Here is an 18,408-nt window from a genome sequence, read left to right on the forward strand (position 1 = left end):
TGCACTACACAAATGAAAAGTTATACAATATTAAGTGACATTACAAATTTACGTATGGCAATAACATGGCTTTAATGAAGAAAAATATGGTTTATATTGAAGGAAAAGAGAAACCTATTTTGTAAGCCAGCTTGGATGACTAAAAGCATGTTCTGTACAAATCCACTGTAGAGGAATATGGTCAGCTTCTGAAACAATTCTGATGTACAACCAAAATATTTTTGCTGTATATACGTCAGGTGTTTCAAAAATTGATCTTTTAGAGATTTTAACGAAGTTTAAAGAATAAAAGATACAAGACTTGTGAAGCGGGGTACCTGTCACCCACTATTCCAGAGACTTTAATATGAAAAAATGCTCTTGTTCCTTTTCCTCTTTGCAGAATACTAAAAAATGAATACTAGTAAGAACTGAGCAATAACAATTGCTTTTCTATTCCATGAACCCAATGTTAACAATAAAATATGAGTCTGTTGTCAAGGCATTTTATTTACACAACTGAAAACGGTTAGATGTTCAGAAGCAGTGTACAATGAAACAGAAAACCCGAACCAAATACTTGAGCACATAATCCCGTCTTTACAACTAAAGCCACATCTTCCAACTTTCAGAAAAAACACTGGTAAAAGCCATTACATTTTTTCTCCACAATAAAGAAAACACACTACAATAAGTTTAATTGAAATTGGAGAGACTGGATCTTGGCTTGCACACTTCATTTAAAAAGACAGTAGGCAGGTGCACTAAAATATAGCAAAACTCTACTACTTGTCTTTTTCGATACTCAGTTCTCTTATGGATACCACCTAGCCAGTTCCAACGCATTCTCATCAATTACTGCCCATCTTTGCCTTATGTAGAGAGCGTACTCTGGAAGGCTGCTGTTGATCACCGTTTGCTTGATTTAGTCTCTATGTCCATTTGTTGCATAAGAGCTGTAATGGTCAAGCCTTAACTTCAGGAGTTGAGCTGTAGATGGAATCTGAATTTTCAGAAGTAAGGTCTTCTGTGGTTAAAATAGCAAAATTATTTTCAAACTTCATCTTAGATACAGAAAATAAAAAACCACCACCATAGCAGGACCTGAATCCATCTTTAAATTAAACTTTTTACAAATGTTTCACCATATCCTTTTAAAACAGTTTGCAAGATTACACACAGTTCTACTCGCTGGTCTATATTTTTCTCATTAGTTTCTTGATTTTTTTTTTTTTTTAAAGATTTTTTTTTTTTTAATATTTGGCTATTTGCACATATTTTCAGGAAAGTAGTTGTGAACTTTGAAAAGTATCAGTAGAGCGCTGACACAGTATCCACAAATTCTAAAGGAAATTTTATGCAGATTAAACCCTTTGGATTAGTTCTGACACTGTTAGGTGTATCTGAAGTATATAGTTATCAATACATTACCTAGCTCCTCTTCTGCAGTTCCTGGAAGGCTGACCCTTGCTTTTGCCAGCTCTCCACCTTCCTCTTCTGTGAAAAACAAAAACATTTCTTCTAATTCTAAACCCTATTCACCTCAGACCCTGACAGAAAATACCCATTGTTATTTTTAAGAGAAAAAAAATAGTTTCTTTTAAAACTTTGTCTAGTGGTGACGGGGGCGGGAGGGTTGGCGAACAGTTCCCATTACTGGAGAGGTGTTCTGCATGTGGCTAGGCATTTTATTGCTGGTTTTAATCACATTTATTTTTAAAATGCCCTCAATTTTATAATACCTCTCTTTGCTTCTCTACTTGCACACTTGTTTCTACTATCTTGCCCTTGCTTAAATTACTGAAAAAAATACGGTGTTTCACATGTGTTGTTTGAGTCTTATTTTACGTTTCTATAACACCAAAGGAAAAAACTCTACATGAAACTATTTGGCTTAGAATATTCCCTGAGAAAGTGTTAAAAGGTTAATTTTGTAGCTGCAAAAAGAAACAGCGAGTATTTATGTAATTAAAGTGAATGGGTCTGATATAGATATTGTTAAAAGGAAAGAAGTTACTCTGGCAGGTCTGAGTTTTAACCGGCAACTAGTTGTATAAGATTTTGACAAGTTATGATGCAACTGGGTTTTACCAAACACACACACAAAAATTCTTACCCGGAACTACACATTTCCAAAGACCGTATGTTTTCCCTACTGTCGTCTGCCACAGTCTTAACGTTCCATCCTCAGAGCCACTAGCATACAACTCTCCATCAGGGCTAAATCTCACACAGTGAATGGGACCAAAGTGTCCTTTGTAAGATTCTATAAGAAATAGTTTTGGCACACAGTGTTAAATTTCACGTTAGCCAACAAATAAATAGAACTAATAAATTACTGGTGAAGAGGGGAGGGGAAGGAAGAGGGAAATTTTTGTTTTGTTTTTTAAATACAGCAGTTTCTCAAAAGGTTGCACGTGTATCTTCTCAGACCAAGGAGTACAAGTTACCTGGTGAACTTGAATTTTGGTGCCTATTAAAAACTGACAAGTTAATAACCAATTGCTAGTCTGTTCCAGGGAAATAAGCATTTCCCTTCTTGTATAAAGCAAGCATGCCAACAAAGATGACACTGGTATCACAAGTGCACATCAGGCTCTTACATCCATCCTCCTGACTAAATCCATTATTCTAAACTAGTATGGGACTTGAATTGGTAAGATTCTCTTGTGTGCTTCTAAAACAAGAATTTTGCTAAATTCATTTGGCTGGAAAAAAAAAAAAAGACAAAGAATGGGGAGAAACAAACATGTGCATTGTCCATACAAACAAATGAAATGTTTAAGTTACTTATTTTTTGTGCAACCAGTGAATGCCACACTACTTTACACCCCATATGCAATTTACACTACCATTTACAATACATCAACACTGAATCTGACTCAGGGATTTCTATTGGAGTGGATGCCTGCTTAATCCAAGCTGCTCTGAAAGTGTTGTGTTAGGTTTGTTGGTGCAGGAGGCTGCAGGCTATATTTTTTAGACAAGTTAAAGTTAACAGCGTGCCTTTAAATATGTAACAAATGTGTTCTGAAATCATAAGCATGATAAATAAACTTTCAAATTCAATCTGAGTACAAGTTATCACAAGATACTGTGAAATACAATTATAATCTTTACCACCTGAAAACTGGAAAAAACTTACCTAGCTCTTCTCCTGTATTATAGTCATATTTATAAAGTTTAAAGTCTTCACCACCTGCAACAAGAAATTCTTTCTCAGGGTGAAGGGATGCAGAGTTGACTGTAGCAGGAGCGTCAAACGATTTAATCTGCTCCAGACTAGGGAAAAAAAGTTTTGTTAATGCTATATATGTTTTTAAAAAACAATTTAAAAAAAAAGCACTTTAAGCCTGTCATTCTAGGAAAATGTGATGCTGTTCCTACAAATCACAGCTTTCTTAAAAATGCTGTTTCCAGTATAAATCTTAAAATGGTAAATTTACATTTCACTAAGCTAAAGACAAGCTATTACACCTTAACATTTTGTGACCAATGCCTCGCTTATTTTATGCATTGTAACAATTCTCTTGCATGTGCTTCTTGTGTTGTACTTAAAGTAAAAATCTGAGGCTGTAGTGGACATATTAAACCAAAATTAGATTTACTATATAAATTATACGTTGAAAAATATTTGCTGCCTGATGATACAGGCATAGCCAAATAGTCGTCATATTCTTGTCAGCCCTTGTTCTTTCCTTAATCTCTTCTTTTTCCTTGTCTTCAAATTGTTGTGTCTAATTTTATACTGTAAACTCTTGGCCTCTGGTACCTTGTTACTTATTCATTAGTACAAGAGAGTCTTAACAGTGAGCTAATGAGTAATTTGTTGGAAAGTTGTCCTTTAACAAAAAGGCTTTTTAAACTGTAAGCTCTGCAGGGAGTTTGTCCACACCTGGGCCCTGATCCTGATTGAGGTATTATATAGAGCCGCCAATACAAATACTAATTCTCAACAAGAGCATATAATATAAGTACTATACCCATGTATAGCTATGGCAAATTTATATGTCCATTAGTTTAGATGTGTGTGCTAGTAAGTATGATTCTAGGGCTGATTGAGTAGTTCAGTCCCCAACCTCAGTCAGACCTTTGCCTCTCCACCATTCCGAACAAAGATGCTAATCACTACAAACTGAGGTGGTTTAGTGATACGTCCTTTGTGCAATAAGAACTGGATAGAGACCAGCAAACAACTGTTAGCTGGTAATGATTTTCAAGTACTATTTCAGCTAGATTTTTTGAAGTTAAACTAAAGATGAGGGTCTATGCTCCTTTATTTTGGGGAAAACAAGGGCAGAAGAAAGGAATAGAAGGGAAAATGTTGGTTTCATTAGTGTGGCAGATCAAGATCCTTTTCCCACAACCATACTGGCTCAGTGTCACCTGTCACCTCTCCCATATGCCCTCTAGTCCTCTTTATACTTCTGAAGATTTCAAGTTTGAAACTTACGTCTCTGCACTATGAAAAGCAATAGTCCTCCCATAGGTTATCACCAGTATCTCCCCCTCAGGAACATACTCCATGCTGCTCACAGACATTGCAACATTTATTGCTTTTACTTCAGTCATGGTATTCCGGTCCCAGAGGCTGTTGAAAAAAGAGATACTTAAAATTACTTGAGTAAACCAAATTACTTTCATTCACATCAATGCTAGGCTTTGGTTTACAAATGCTACCTAAACAAAAACTCCAAAGTTGGTTCTAGTCATTCTAGATTGTTAATGGTATGCTTATCTTAATCACTGGCCACAACATGCTCTTAAAGTACAGCTACCTCTGGAGCAGAATGCAGCAATGGTTCTGCTACAGCAACACTAAGTGATACTTACACTGTTAAACTGGTCTGGTGTTTCAGTCAGTCACCCAGGGATGATGAGCTCTGTACACAACCACCAGTGCCCTGAGCAATCCAGCTTCCTAGTGATAACACTTATGATCAAGACGTCAAAACCCCACTGGTAAGCAGGAAGCTTTTTCTGGTGAGGATGCAGGGGGGACCAATGCTAATACATATACAGTATCTCAGGTTCCACTTACAGCAAGATGTAGCTGTACTAACAGTCTAAATATAAAACACCATATGCAATTCTGTCTTCCTATGACTGCAAACGGTCAGCTCTAGGGCCTCTGCTAAGCTTTAGCAGAGTGAAAACTAATCAGGATATTTCCAGTTGTAATTACTATTATTTCAAACCCTGTGAACAACTGTGAACCCATCAGTTGCTGATGGAGCTAAAATGGAGACTGAGGAGAAGGGACTGAATGTCAGAGTTGACCCCACCCCATTCCACAGACCTCTCTACTAATCTGCACTCAACATGACCGTCAGACAGAAGTCTAGGGAATGGGGAGAGGAGATAACACCCTGGTCACACCAGCAGACGTAGTATAGATTCCTCCACGCTTGCTCAGGAGCTTCTAGGCTATGGGGAAAAAAAACAAAAAGAATGCTCTTCCTTTCCAGTCAGAGGGGCTGTGGGGACTTCAAGTTTATCAGACACCTACCAGTCAGACTTGAGCCAAAGATACAGTGACTGGAGTAGGACCCTTGTAAGAATCCCAGCGCCCTCCCCTTTCTCAGTAGTGTGGCAGAGGACTGAGCTTTTCACCAGAGCACTGCCTCCAGACAGCAGAGCTCTTCCCCATCTTTTATATCAGCCTCTGACTAGTGAATGCCTGGTACATTTTTCAAGCTTGACTATGATGGACATGTTACATTTGTTTGCCACTATCTCTTCATAGGCAATAAGAGTTCCCTCCCAATGCCTCAGTGACAGGACTCATCCCAGTTATGAATTCATCCTCTCTGGGGTTTTTGTCATGAAAAAAACAGATGGCAGTGACTTAGCAATATGAAATCAATCAACTGGTATATTGGGGTTTAGTGACAGAAAGTATATTTGATAAGATCACATGATTAACAATTCTTATCTCAGATATATACCCTTAGAGATTACGACATTAAGAAAGATGGGGTGGTCTTATATTGACCTGGTATATAATAATTAGGAATCTCACATACCACAAATCAGACACTGACTATTGAAGCGTATATACTTAAATTACAGAAATAAATGAATCCGAGTTCTAAATATAACTATGTTTTTGATATTATAAACCCAAAAGCCAACTGTACCCCAATACAATTATATGGAGAGAGAACTTTTTTTTTTAAAAAAAATGGGAAGTTAGTGTTTCTTACCGGACAGTTTTATCATCAGCTGAAAGGATCTGTTTGTCATCACTGCTCCATAAAGCCTTTTTAATACCTGAAGTATGTCCACTGACCACCTGAGGTTCTTAAGATTAAAGCAAACATCTTAGTATATGAAATAACAGGCAGATTAAAAAAATCTTACCACTTAAATCAAACAAACCATTTCACCTATATAAGTCACTATAAATAATCACCAGTTGTCATAAATCAGTAAATGGCATCAGGATGACAATGCTGTCAAGTTGCTTGAGTTGTATTTTAATTTTTTACCTGAAGTAATTCCAGAAGTGAATGACACAGGCCAAATTGATACCTGCTTCTTAGTGCTTGTCTACACGAGAAAGTTGTACCAATTTAACTTCATGTATGAATTTAAACCTACTTTGTTAAATTAATGCAAACTCTCTTACTTCAGTTGAGACCAAGTAAATAAGGAACAGGTATAAGCTAAACTGAAATGAGCCACTCAAACCAAAATGAGAGGATTTTGTACAGGTTCAAACTAACTCTGTTTAAAAATCCATTTAAATTAAACCAGTGCAACTTTATTGTTTAGACAAGCCCGCAGTCTAGAAATACTGTGAACGTTACAAAAGTAGCTGGTGTTAAACAAGTTTACATGTCCCTACAGGTAAATGCAAGATGCAAGCACACAGAGCCCAGCAAACACACAGAGGCAGGTACCTTGTGTGCATGAACCCATGCTTCATACTGATGAGATATATCAAACAGTTTAAATTATTGCACATTTTTAAATGCTTTAGCTCACTTTAAAAACAGAAAACTTCAAATCAAGCTAGTGTTGACAGTAAAATAAATAAGACGTAATGCAACCTGAAAGATGCTAGTGATTTTCAGCACATCGTACAACAGTAATTTATACCTCAAATCCTATCAACACCAACCATTAAGAACTCTAAGTATAATTCATGAAATAGAACAGATTTGAATATTTTCAAAGGAACAGTCAACTGAATTGTGTGCAACTCTACAAAATGAATGCATAAGTAGGATAAGAAAAGCAGACTAACCTGCTTCTGGCTTGCTCAAGTCATAAATACGCAACAATTTATCTTGTCCACCTGTCAACAGGTAATTGCTGTCCTGAAATAGTTAGAAATCATGGTGAGTCACTCTTATTAAAAACTAAAATATTACTTTTATAATGAATATTACAATAGCACTTTTCTAGTAACCCGCTAAAACACCGTATACATTTAGTTCATCCCTTAGGAATGAAAAGTTGACCTGAATATCTCCCTGACAAAGCATAAACCACATGAAAACAAGGGCAGCAGTTACATCCAATTGTTTGACTCCCTGACAAATAAGACAAAGATTTTTCATACCTCAGTAAAATCCACACTTTTGACAATATGCTTGTGAGCCAGTGTGATCAGTTCATCCCCTGAAACAGCATCCCATACTTTGCTGAAAGACAAGAAAGTACAAGTGTGGTTTCATTAGCCAGTACTGACTTTATTACAAGCTAATTTGGCTGTTCCGGTTACAGGGACATTTCCCTGATAACTAGTATTATTTCTAACACAATAGACCCTTTTAATTACTATGTTCTGATAATTACTGCACAATAGGGATCACCATTCTGGATAAAGGTGAGTTTCTCAAACAGTTAAAACCCAAAACTGGAAATTATTAGCTTGTGAGAATACTTTTTTTTCCCCTAAATGCCATTTCCTTAATTCTTTTTTGTACTACCAGCCCATTGCTCCTACCTCTCTTCTCTCTCGAACAGTTCAGGATTAACAGCACTTGTAGCTTTAGAGGCACCTTGGTACAGTATTCCTACTTAGATCTACATAGACTAAGCGCTCATGTGTGGAATTCAGATTTTCACAAAGACTTGCGTACATACTTAACTTTCCACACTGCGAGTATCCCCAGTGACATCAAGGTGATTGCTCACAGTGCTTGTGCTTAAGCCTTTGTAAGACTGAGGCTCAATAGTATCTAATATTCATCAATTTCACTTAACAGGAGGTACTTTGAGTTACGTGCTTCTATACAGAATCTTGGTGGGAAAGTTGTATGGATTACTACCTGACCCATGAGCAATGGAAAAACGGAGTGTTAAAAAGTAGGGAATTAGCAGTGGTGGAACAAAATCATTAACTCTGGTATCCCTCATAATTGCAACATAACTAAGGATTATGAAGGATATCTGAATTGTCTGTGTAGGCCACTATGCTATTAATCAGTCTGTTCATCCATAAAATAGGGGTTATCCAACTTGACAGTATTAACTGCCATTCTTCTCCTTGGATCGTTACCCTGTTGTGGTGGAGAGGCTTGTGTGTCCCAGTGACCCTCAGAACTATGTCATCCGAAGTTGTGTACTCCTGGTAGGGCCACCCTTGGCGAACAGTTCTGAGGGGAGGTTCCAGACAAAGCATGCAGAACAGGTGTATTTCAAGGACCTGTCAGTTCTCTGCAGCTGTGAAGGTGGGTGAGGGCTGCAGCAGGACCGAGACCTTTGGTTGTCTTGAACTTCCCTGCCACTGGCTCCAGGGCTCCTTCCTGTCAAGTTTTGTGAGGTTGCCACCTGTGCACTGGCTCACCCAGGTTAAAAGATTTCACACGCCTCTGCCCTGCCCAGGGTGTTAACATCTCCCACTAACGGAGTCCTGCAGCAATGGATGAGTTGTGGTGGGGACGAGCAGTGATCTCTGGGAGTTCCTAGTCACAAATCTGCATGCAAGCCACAGCCGTGTGTTGGTCGTCTTGCGCTTGGACTTGTGAGACAGAAGCACAATTAGACAGCTGCGGCCACTACTGAGCAGTCCTTTTCCGGATTCCTTCTGCTCACCACAAATGGGCAATGGACTAGGAAAGGTGCCCTAAATATAGGCTCTCCCAACCCCTTCCCCCAGCTGGATCACTCTACCTACAGTCAGAACATACGAAGCAAAGTAATGAAGTTCGCCCTTGGAATGTTCGCACCCTCTCATGGATTCCCCGAACAGTGACTGTCCTGAAAGAAGTGCCATAACAGCTAGAGAACTTGCAGAATATGACATTGAAATTGCTGCCCTAAATGAGAGCTGTCTGGCCAATGAAGGCCAACTGAAAGAAGATGGAGTCGGCTATACCTTTTTTTGGAAAGGAAACTCATCTGAAGAGGTGCGTATTCATGGGGTTAGTTTTACCACCAAAAACAAGATTGCTAGTCATTTTTTTTTTTTTTTAAACTCTCTATAAGTATTAACGAATGTCTGAAGACTCTTCATTTTAAGCTTAGTAACAACCAGTATGCCATGGTCATCAGTGCATATGCTCCCACACTTGATGAAGTCAGTCAACAAGGAGAAGTTTTACTGTGCTCTTGATGCAGTCCTGAGTGACACAGCCAAGGAAGACAAGCTCATCCTCAGGGATGACTTCAATGCAAGAGTTGGGCGACATTCCGAACTCTGGAGAATCGCCACTGGGAAAGAAGGGGGTGGGGAAAATCTACTCTAATGGCATTCTCCTCCTCAGCAAATATGTGAAGCATGATTTGCTTATCACAAATACCATCTTTAGACAGAGGCACAAATATAAGACCACTTGTAAACACCCACATTTCAGGCACTGGCATCTTTTTTACTACGTCATCATCAGGTCCTGTGATCACACTGATGTCCATATTACACGAGCCGTGAGGTATGGATGACTGCTGGACAGATCAATTATGAACATGCGGCTTACACCACAATGCCGAAAACAACCAAAAAGAATGCAGCAGAGATTTAGCATCATGGCACTTCAAAATCACACTAGTTGTAAGACTCGTCAGCAGTGCCTCATGAGAAACTCTCTAACCTACCTGACAACATCAATGATACCCAAACACACTGGGAGGAGTTCAAGACCATTATTCACAAGGTGCTGAAGAGATTGCATATGCCACTCACCGCCATCAGAATTAGTTTAATAAGAACAAGGAAATCTTAGCACTTATTCATCAGAAGAAAAGTGTAGAGAACACCATTTTGCACTTGGCAAAAAGAGCCTGCAAAAATGAGAAACTTAATATAGGCTTAAAACTGCAGTTCAAAAGAGGCTGCGACACATCAAGAATCAGTGGCAACAGATAAATGCCAGGGAGATCCAGAGTTTTGCTGATCAACATGATATGAGCAGCTTTTTTCAAGCAAATCTCAGGACAGCTCCACCCTCCTTAAGGACAATGTTGGAAGGAGCATTTTGAAACTCTATTGAACTGTAAATCTGAAGTCTCAGCTGCCACCATCAAGTCCATTTCTCAGCATTCAGTAACAGAAATGCTTGCAGACACCCCCTTCCCTCCCTCCCGCCCCATCTTCTGAGGAAGTCTGGCATGCCGTTACTCGGACTAGACACAACAAGGCGCCAGGCCCAGACAGCGTCCCTGTGAAGGTCTTCAAAATTGATGGAATAGCACTCATGTAAAAACTTCATCAACTTCTTGTTAGAATTTGAGTTAATGAGGAAATTCCACCCGACCTAAAGAATGCTATTATTGTGACCATTTTTAAGAAAGGGGACAAGTCAATGTGAAGGAATTACCGAGACGCTGACCTCTTCTCCATTGCCGGGAAGACCCTTGCTTGCATCCTTTTGAACCATTTCCTCCCTCTTACCGAAGACGTCCTTTTGGAATCCCAATGTAGTTTCAGACCGTCTCAGGGCACCACCAACATGATTTTTGTAGCACAACAGTTCCAAGAAAAGTGTAGAGAAAGCCACCAGCCATCGTTTATGGCATTTACTGACCTAACTAAGGCCTCCGATTCCATCAATCTTGGAGCATTATGGAAGGTGCTATCTAGGTTCAGTTGTCCATTGAAGTTCATTCACATTCTCAGGCTACTTCATAATGGTATGACCGCCACCATCCTCTCTATTGGGCTGGAGACAGACCCATTCATAATCTATACTGGTGTTAAGAAGGGCTGTGTTACTGCCCCAAACCCTTTTTCCATCTATCTTGCCATGATCTTTATTCTTCTTTGTGACTGCCTTTTTCTGGAACTGGAATTATTGCATCGCATAGACGGCCAGCTCTTCAACTTGTGGCATTTTCATTCTAAAACTAAGGTTTGCAGGACCATTATTACTGATCTTCAGTATGCTGATGACAATGCTATCCTCATGCACACCAAGGCTGACTTGCAATCCACTCTAAATCTTTTCTTGGGCACCTGTGACTTTTCCTCCACATTGAGAAAACTAAGGTGGCTCCACCAACCTGCCCCAGCACAAGTTGCCCCCTTCTCCCACAAATTGTCATTGGCGGTGAACTCCTGGAACATGGTGACTATTTCCCTGACCTTGGTAGCCACCTCTCCCAGACAGCTAATCTCAATGTGGAGTTTGAACAGAGGATCTGTTGTGCCATGGCATCCTTTGGAAAGTTGCTTCATCGTGTCTTTATTGGCAGAGATCTGCAGATGAAAACTAAGATCCTGGTCTACAAGGCAGTAGTCATCCCCACTCTTGTTTGTGTGTGTGAGACATGGATGACATACCAAAGCCACTTGGAGTGATACCACCAGCACTGAGTTAGGAAAATTCTCCATATCAAATGGGAAGATCATTGTACCAAATGCCAGCGTTCTCTCTGCAGCTAACACCACCAGTGCTGAGTCGAAGATTATGAAAAATCAACTTCACTGGGCTGGCCATTGTGTGCGGATGGCTGATACTTGTCTTCTGAAGCAAGTTTTCTTTTCTCAACTTAGTCATTGTAACAGAACTTGCAGCGGGACAGAGGAAATGACACCCTGAAAGTATATCTTGAGTCACTGACCCCACGAATTGGGTAGAGCTGGCTGGCAATAGACCGCAATGGTGTTGCATCATACATCAAGCCTCAGCCTGTTCTGAGCAAGGCAATTCTCTTCAAGAGACTGAGGAACAGCAGAGGAGGAAGGAAAGCGTGTACAGCACCCCAGCCGGCAGCTGTGCTCTCTCCAAGCAACCACCTGTCATATATGTGGAAAAACCTGTTGAGCATGGATTGGACTCCTCAGCCATCTTAAGTCTCATCAATGACTCCTCCTCCTTCCCCCCCAGCAGACATCATCCTCATATCGAGGGACAGCTGATGACGACGATTAACTGCCATTACTGTACTTCCATAAAATACCAAAAACCTGTTTCTAAACTTTTAAGGTAGCCAGCTGTAACTAAATGGTTTATTAAAAGGGCAAACACATAAAACAGTAATTCCTCCAACACCACAATTCAGAAAAATATTGTATCACAAGATGAAATCACAACACAGTGAAATTTCAGTATCAATCAGTACTTACGCTGTAAAATCTGCAGCTGCTGTAGCTGCTTTAGTGGCATCCCTATTCAGAGTGGCACCCCAGACGGCACCTTTATGACCTAGAAATGTTCCAATCCAGTCCCCCGTGTCGCCCTGGCGTAGCATAGGTTTACCATCTAGGCAAAAAACAAAGATTAATTTTCAAGCAAAACAGTTTTATTTTACTTAACAGCAGTCATAGTTCTAATGAAACAGTTCAATTTACACTACTGTGGAACAAAAAATAAAATACCAGAGCTCTTTGGCAATGGAATGTGACATACCTTTGAAACGATATATTTTGTTATCAATTTAATGAGAGTTGGATCTTTAATTTTGTATCTGTACATATAGGGACTGACTCTTGCTATGTGTATCTAACAAAATGGTCCCACCATTTTGGCTGGGGCCTTTAGACACTACTGCAATACAAATAATATGTTTGTTCTATGTTCTGGTTCTTTTACTAATTAGTATTTTTTTGTCACCCTCTTAACAGTGCTGTACTTGTTTTAGTTTCAACATATTAGCACCTGCTTTTGATGCCAACACTGCTTACAAAAAGTTTCATTTTAAAATTGTCTGATATATAGATTACTTTTCAGATACATGGAGCACTTGTAAAATAAAACAGAATTAAGAAGTGGCATTGTAGACAGACAAATACAACCCAGACTCAGTAAAAGGTCCAAGAGGGCCTTTCAAAGAACGGGATATGTAGAGGAATAAAATGTGTGTGCATGTATTTGGTGGGAGGGTGGCATCTTCTTGAGGTTTGGAAGAAAGCCCTGCTGGAAAGGGATATGAGCATGAAGAAAAGTCAATTCAGTGCTGCTAATGTACTATAACACTAGTGCAATTATGAGCCAGTTAATTTATTTGAAAAACATTTCACTGTATGATGAGCTACCACCTAGAACAGGGGTGGGCAAATGTTTTCGCCCAAGGGCCATATCGGGGTTGCGAAACGGTATGGAGGGCAGGGTAGGGAAGGCCATGCCTCCGCAAACAGCCTGGTCCCCGCCGCCACCCCTACCCACCCCCCTCAGAACCCCTGACCCATCCAACGCCCCCTGCTCTTGTCCCCTGACAGCCCCCTCCCGAGACCCCCATCCCTAACTGCCCCCCCCCGGACCCCCCCCCGCTCCCTGTCATCCCCCCCACCCCTGGACCCCACCCCTGGACCCCACCCCCATCCAACCCCCCCTGCTCCCTGTCATCCCCCCCACCCCAGGACCCCACCCCCATCCAACCCCCATCCAACCCCCCCTGCTCCCCATCTCCTGCCTGCCCTCCTCCACCCCATTCAACTACATCCTGTCCGCCCCCCAGGATCTCCTGCCCCTTATCCAACCCCCTGCTCCCTTACCTTGCCACTCAGAGCGGCAGGACAGGCTTAATGGAAAGCCTGGGAGGTGGGCGGGTGCAAGCCACTACCTGTGGCGGGTGCAAGCAGGTGGGACAGCAGGGGAGGGGCCGAGGCTAGCCTCCCCGGCCAAGAGCTCAGGGGCCAGACCGGACAGTCCCACAGGTTGTAGTTTGCCCACCTCTGACCTAGAAAGTGCAGAGGTTGAAGGGGGCTAGGCTCACAGCAACTTGTAGAACTGCCATTTTCACCTGCTGGTGGTGCCTAATTTCAGAATTTAAAAAAATCCACTAGCAAAGTTTTTAATTCTCTACCCCTTTAAGAGTACGACGAGAACTGTTCAGATGCGAGCTGAACATAACTCAGCTAGGTAATGGAGTAACGAGTACGCAGTCTGAAATAAGTACGGACTTACTATTCTTTTCAGTTTGTTAACACCCTAGGGGTGTTTTCACAAATATCAGCGCTGTCAGGTATTTCACTGCTGACCAAAGCATGCAAGCAATAAGGGTTACAGCTACATAACGAACAGCGGTGCAATCTGAGATGTCAGACTGAGATCATGCGCACTTAGGGCGGAATGTGACACAATCCCACCCATTATCTTCCCCCCAGACCGACCCCTGGGGCTGCCTCTATCCCCCAGGTGGGGAACTCAGCCTGGGTACAGGGCAAGGCATCAGCAGGCTTGTGTCTCCCACACTAAGGTTAGGACGTAAGGTGTGTTTAGGTGACCCCCTCCCCGCCCCCGGGCACCTACCTGCCCGTGTCCACAGCGCAACTAGAGTCACGAGGGGCAGGGGGAGACGAGTCTCATCCTCCAGCTTCGGGGCTCGGGCACCCCGAGGGCGGCCGCGCACAGACCTGGGAGTAGAGCAGAGGAAACCGGCCCCTCCCCCTCGCGTCTCTCCCAGCGCTGGTAGGTTTGGGAGCGGAGCGCTGCCGATCCACGCCAGGGGAGGGATCCCCCCGCCCCCACCTCATCCACGGCAGGAGACCGCTAGGACCCCCCCTCGTCCCGCGCCCCGAGCTCACCCTTGCAGGCGCTGATGAGAAAGTAGCCGTAGGGGGTGATGTCGCTGAAGGCCAAGTCCACCACGGGCCGCGTGTGCCCGGAGCACGTCAGCGGGGTCTGTCTCATCGCCATGGCGATGGCGGCGGCTCCGGGGAGGCGGAGGGCGGGAGAAAAACGCGGCGAGGGGCGGGGAAGGGGAGAGGGAGGCGCGCGCGACGAGCGCACACACACGGGACAGCACAGGACGGGAACACGAGCTAGGCCGCGCTGGGCTGGGCAGGAAGCGGAAGCGGCGGCCCAGGAAGTGACGACGAGCCGGAGCCGTTGGTACCGCCGGAAGTTACGTTGACAGAGGAGGCGGCGGGAGAGACTGGAGCTCAGTGTTTGTTTGCCTCCGTGCGGAAGTTACGCGCGTCCTCGCTCTCGCGAAGCGGCGGTTCCGTCAGTTCCTCCCTGCCAGCCGCGGGGCGGGGTCCGAGGAGCCGTAGGCGTCAGGGGCCGCTGTCTCGCGGGGGCGGGGCTGTGAGGTCACGCGGCTGGGGGCGGGGACGACGAGCGGGGATCCCGGCCTCTGTCCCGCTTCCACAAGGGGAGGGGGATCCCCGTCCGCAGCTGCAGATTCATCCTCGGCGCGCGCGCCGCTGGCTCCCTGGCGGTTCTGAACCGTCGTTGCCCCTTCCCGGCGCAGGCGCCCGGGGGCGCTGGGACGTTTCCCTGAGTTCAGGGGTGGAGGCTTCTCGGGGTTACCGTAATACTCGGGGTTACCGTAATACACGGAGTAGAGGACAAACGGGTTTGTCCAGAGCGGGCTGCCCCACGGCATTGAGCTGGGCCTGCTGCCCCGGGCACCCCACATCCCGCGGCCGTTCCTGGTTGGAACTGATTTGGGGGGGGGCCACTGCCGAGGCAGCACCAGGTCCTGCGAGCCCCACCCAGCTCCTACCTCCACTGCTGTCTGTCCTGAGCCCGGGGGGGGGGGGGGGTAAAATGTGGGGTCCGAGGCATCAAGAACAGACCGGGGTGGGGACACGTGCCAGGGGCTGTGCCCCGCCCGGCCAGGGCCGGAGGTGTGAGGCAGGCGCAGCCCGCCCGCCTGGAGGCGTTCAGCGCTCGCTGAGCTGTGTGAGGACGCGAGGTTGTAAATCGAGCGCTGGGGCGGAGGTCTGCGCTCAGCTGGCTGGAGGCGCAGCAAGGGCGCCCCTGCTATAGCGCGCTCGCTCTCGTGCCCCCTGAGCCCGGGTCCGGCTACCCCGGTAGGGGGAGGCTCGCTCCCAACTGCAGTGTAGACACAGCCTCTTCTGTCTCCTCCCTCTTTGACCCAGGCCTCTAGTTTAATGTAGGTTTCAGAGTAGCAGCCGTGTTAGTCTGTATTGGCAAAAAGAAAAGGAGGACTTGTGGCACCTTACACCCGGGACTGTTTTCATTGAGATTTCAAATGTCTCAATAAAAGCTGAGGCAGGATGGAAATGAATCCCCCACCTAAGGGGGTCTTGAGTCTCACTGTGACTCTCTGAGGAAGATTGCAGTGTCCTCCTATCCCATTGTTAGGCTCCTGAGCAGTGATTCTCAATCCAGGGGCTGCTTGTGTCCTAGTCAGCACATGGCAGCAGTCCATGTGATGTCCTCAGAGCCATACGTGTAACAGAGTGAGTGGCTGTGTCCCCCGTTGCACGTAGAGAGCTGGATCTGGGGTCCACTAGGGTAAATAGGTTGAGAACCACTGATCTAGAGAGACAACAGCAGTGAGAGGGAAGTGAGATATTTCACTGGCATAACACTCCGTTTATATAATTTTATTAAATAAAGTGACAAGATTTTTAAAATCCAATATCCCAAACACTTTCTGTAATCCTGTCACAGGGAGTACAGGAAAGGTGTTGAAAGGAAGGGCTATATGTTTGGTGCTTTTCTTGGGAAGAGTTTTGGGAATTGGGGAATATTTATTGCTTGCTTTCTGTCTTAATGGGACTCTAAACCTTCTCCTATCCAGCACTATCGTTTGCCCCCTCCTTTTCTCTCTCCCACACATCCCTTAAAAATTAAGGTAGGCTAATATACTGTGTTGGATTTCAGAACAGCACTTCCCCCCCTGAAATGTACATTCATGGGAATGTGAGAGGGACTTAAGATGGAAACTAATTAAAAAAAAAAGTGATATCTAACTAATTATATTTAAAACAGGACAAAACATCTTTTGCTCTGATGAGTGAAATGTGCTGGCACCTGTGCTCTTCATGGGCTTAAATTCAGTATTAAAAATTAAGGCCTCCATGTTCTACGTGTTGTGGGCTGCCTAAGGTCTGTGGGCTACACTTTGACTATCCCAATTTAATTTAAATATATTCAGTTATTTTGTTTAGGTTAAAAATGCTTACACATCACTCAGGCCTCTTTAGCAGCTTAATCATTACTTGTTAAGATAGACAGTTCCCAGACTTGTTAAAATAAGTTAATTTAACAGCCAGGTTTTTAATTTTTTTTAATTTAGTTTTAAAAGCACTTTTGTAACTGTCACAAAAGATTGATATGAACTGAGGGGTAAAATCTAAGGTCAGCAAAGCTGAAACTTTAAAGAAATTTGGAACACTTAAAGCTCAAGCACCAATGACATTACAGACAAGCTGTGCTCAGGAAAGTACGGCTTTAATGGTCCTACAGCTTTGATTAATTTTCTTTAATCTTGGACTGCATTTTACCCTCTGCACAAAGCAGCAATATGATCTCTAGTTGCGGAGATATAAAACTGTTAAGACAGAGAAAGGCATAAATATCTCAAACATGATTAAATGCAAATGAAAATTGTTGAGATGTCAAGCCTATTACATTCAGACTATATTAAAATCTCACCAGGCCAGACAAAACCCTGTAGCTGCTTGTCTCAAAAAACAGAAAATAGGGCCATAAAAAAAACCACAGCTGATGGTGCATAATTTTATATAGATCCTACCATTAATTCTGTAAGTCAGGGGTTTCCATATGCTGCAGAAACATGAAAATATTAAAGAACATGATGGCTGTTGCTAAGAGCCTGCTCTCCAAGCACTTATACCAAGGGCTTCAGATAAACCAAATAGTTACAAACAACTGCATATATGGATTCAAGCTACATGGTTCCTAAATTACTGTGAGGATTACTTTAATGAGGCCTAGATAGAATAGTTAGGATATGGAAAACTAGCTTCCAAAAACTGGCTGACTTTTGTCTGTCCCACGAAGTTGTTTATATTTATGGCCACTGAAACTTCTACAGTGGTAGTACAGCTTATGTTGATATAACACTGTTCACCCAAGCAGATTTCGAAGTGTTTCCTATGACTGAGAAATAGATAGTAATATACAAACCATACATGGAAGTAACTTTATACACCCCTGAAACCAGCTACATCAGGGTCAAATGCAGCAGCTGTTTAACAGCATAGCTACACTGCTGGCTGCTTAGAACAGCAAGTGAGCAATACTGTATTAAAATACAGGGGGATTTTAGGCAGACATAAAATTATCCTAGGTTGGGACACCACATTTAACACTGAAA

General features: G+C 43.2%; 1 protein-coding gene across 1 annotated transcript; it reads right to left on the minus strand.

Annotated features, from left to right (window-relative positions):
• Nucleotides 1–854: 854 nt before the first annotated feature.
• On the minus strand, nucleotides 855–15,287 carry STRAP (serine/threonine kinase receptor associated protein). The gene is made up of 10 exons (XM_074938323.1): nucleotides 14,897–15,287; nucleotides 12,497–12,632; nucleotides 7,550–7,631; nucleotides 7,232–7,304; nucleotides 6,186–6,282; nucleotides 4,433–4,570; nucleotides 3,125–3,261; nucleotides 2,096–2,245; nucleotides 1,411–1,476; nucleotides 855–1,006 (listed from the first exon to the last, which is right to left on the minus strand). Exons 1-10 carry the CDS (start codon nucleotides 15,006–15,008, stop codon nucleotides 945–947), a joined length of 1,053 nt encoding a protein of 350 aa, XP_074794424.1. The 5' UTR covers nucleotides 15,009–15,287; the 3' UTR covers nucleotides 855–944.
• Nucleotides 15,288–18,408: the final 3,121 nt, after the last annotated feature.

Source organism: Natator depressus, chromosome 1 (genome assembly GCF_965152275.1).
Source record: "Natator depressus isolate rNatDep1 chromosome 1, rNatDep2.hap1, whole genome shotgun sequence".
NCBI lineage: Eukaryota > Metazoa > Chordata > Testudines > Cheloniidae > Natator > Natator depressus.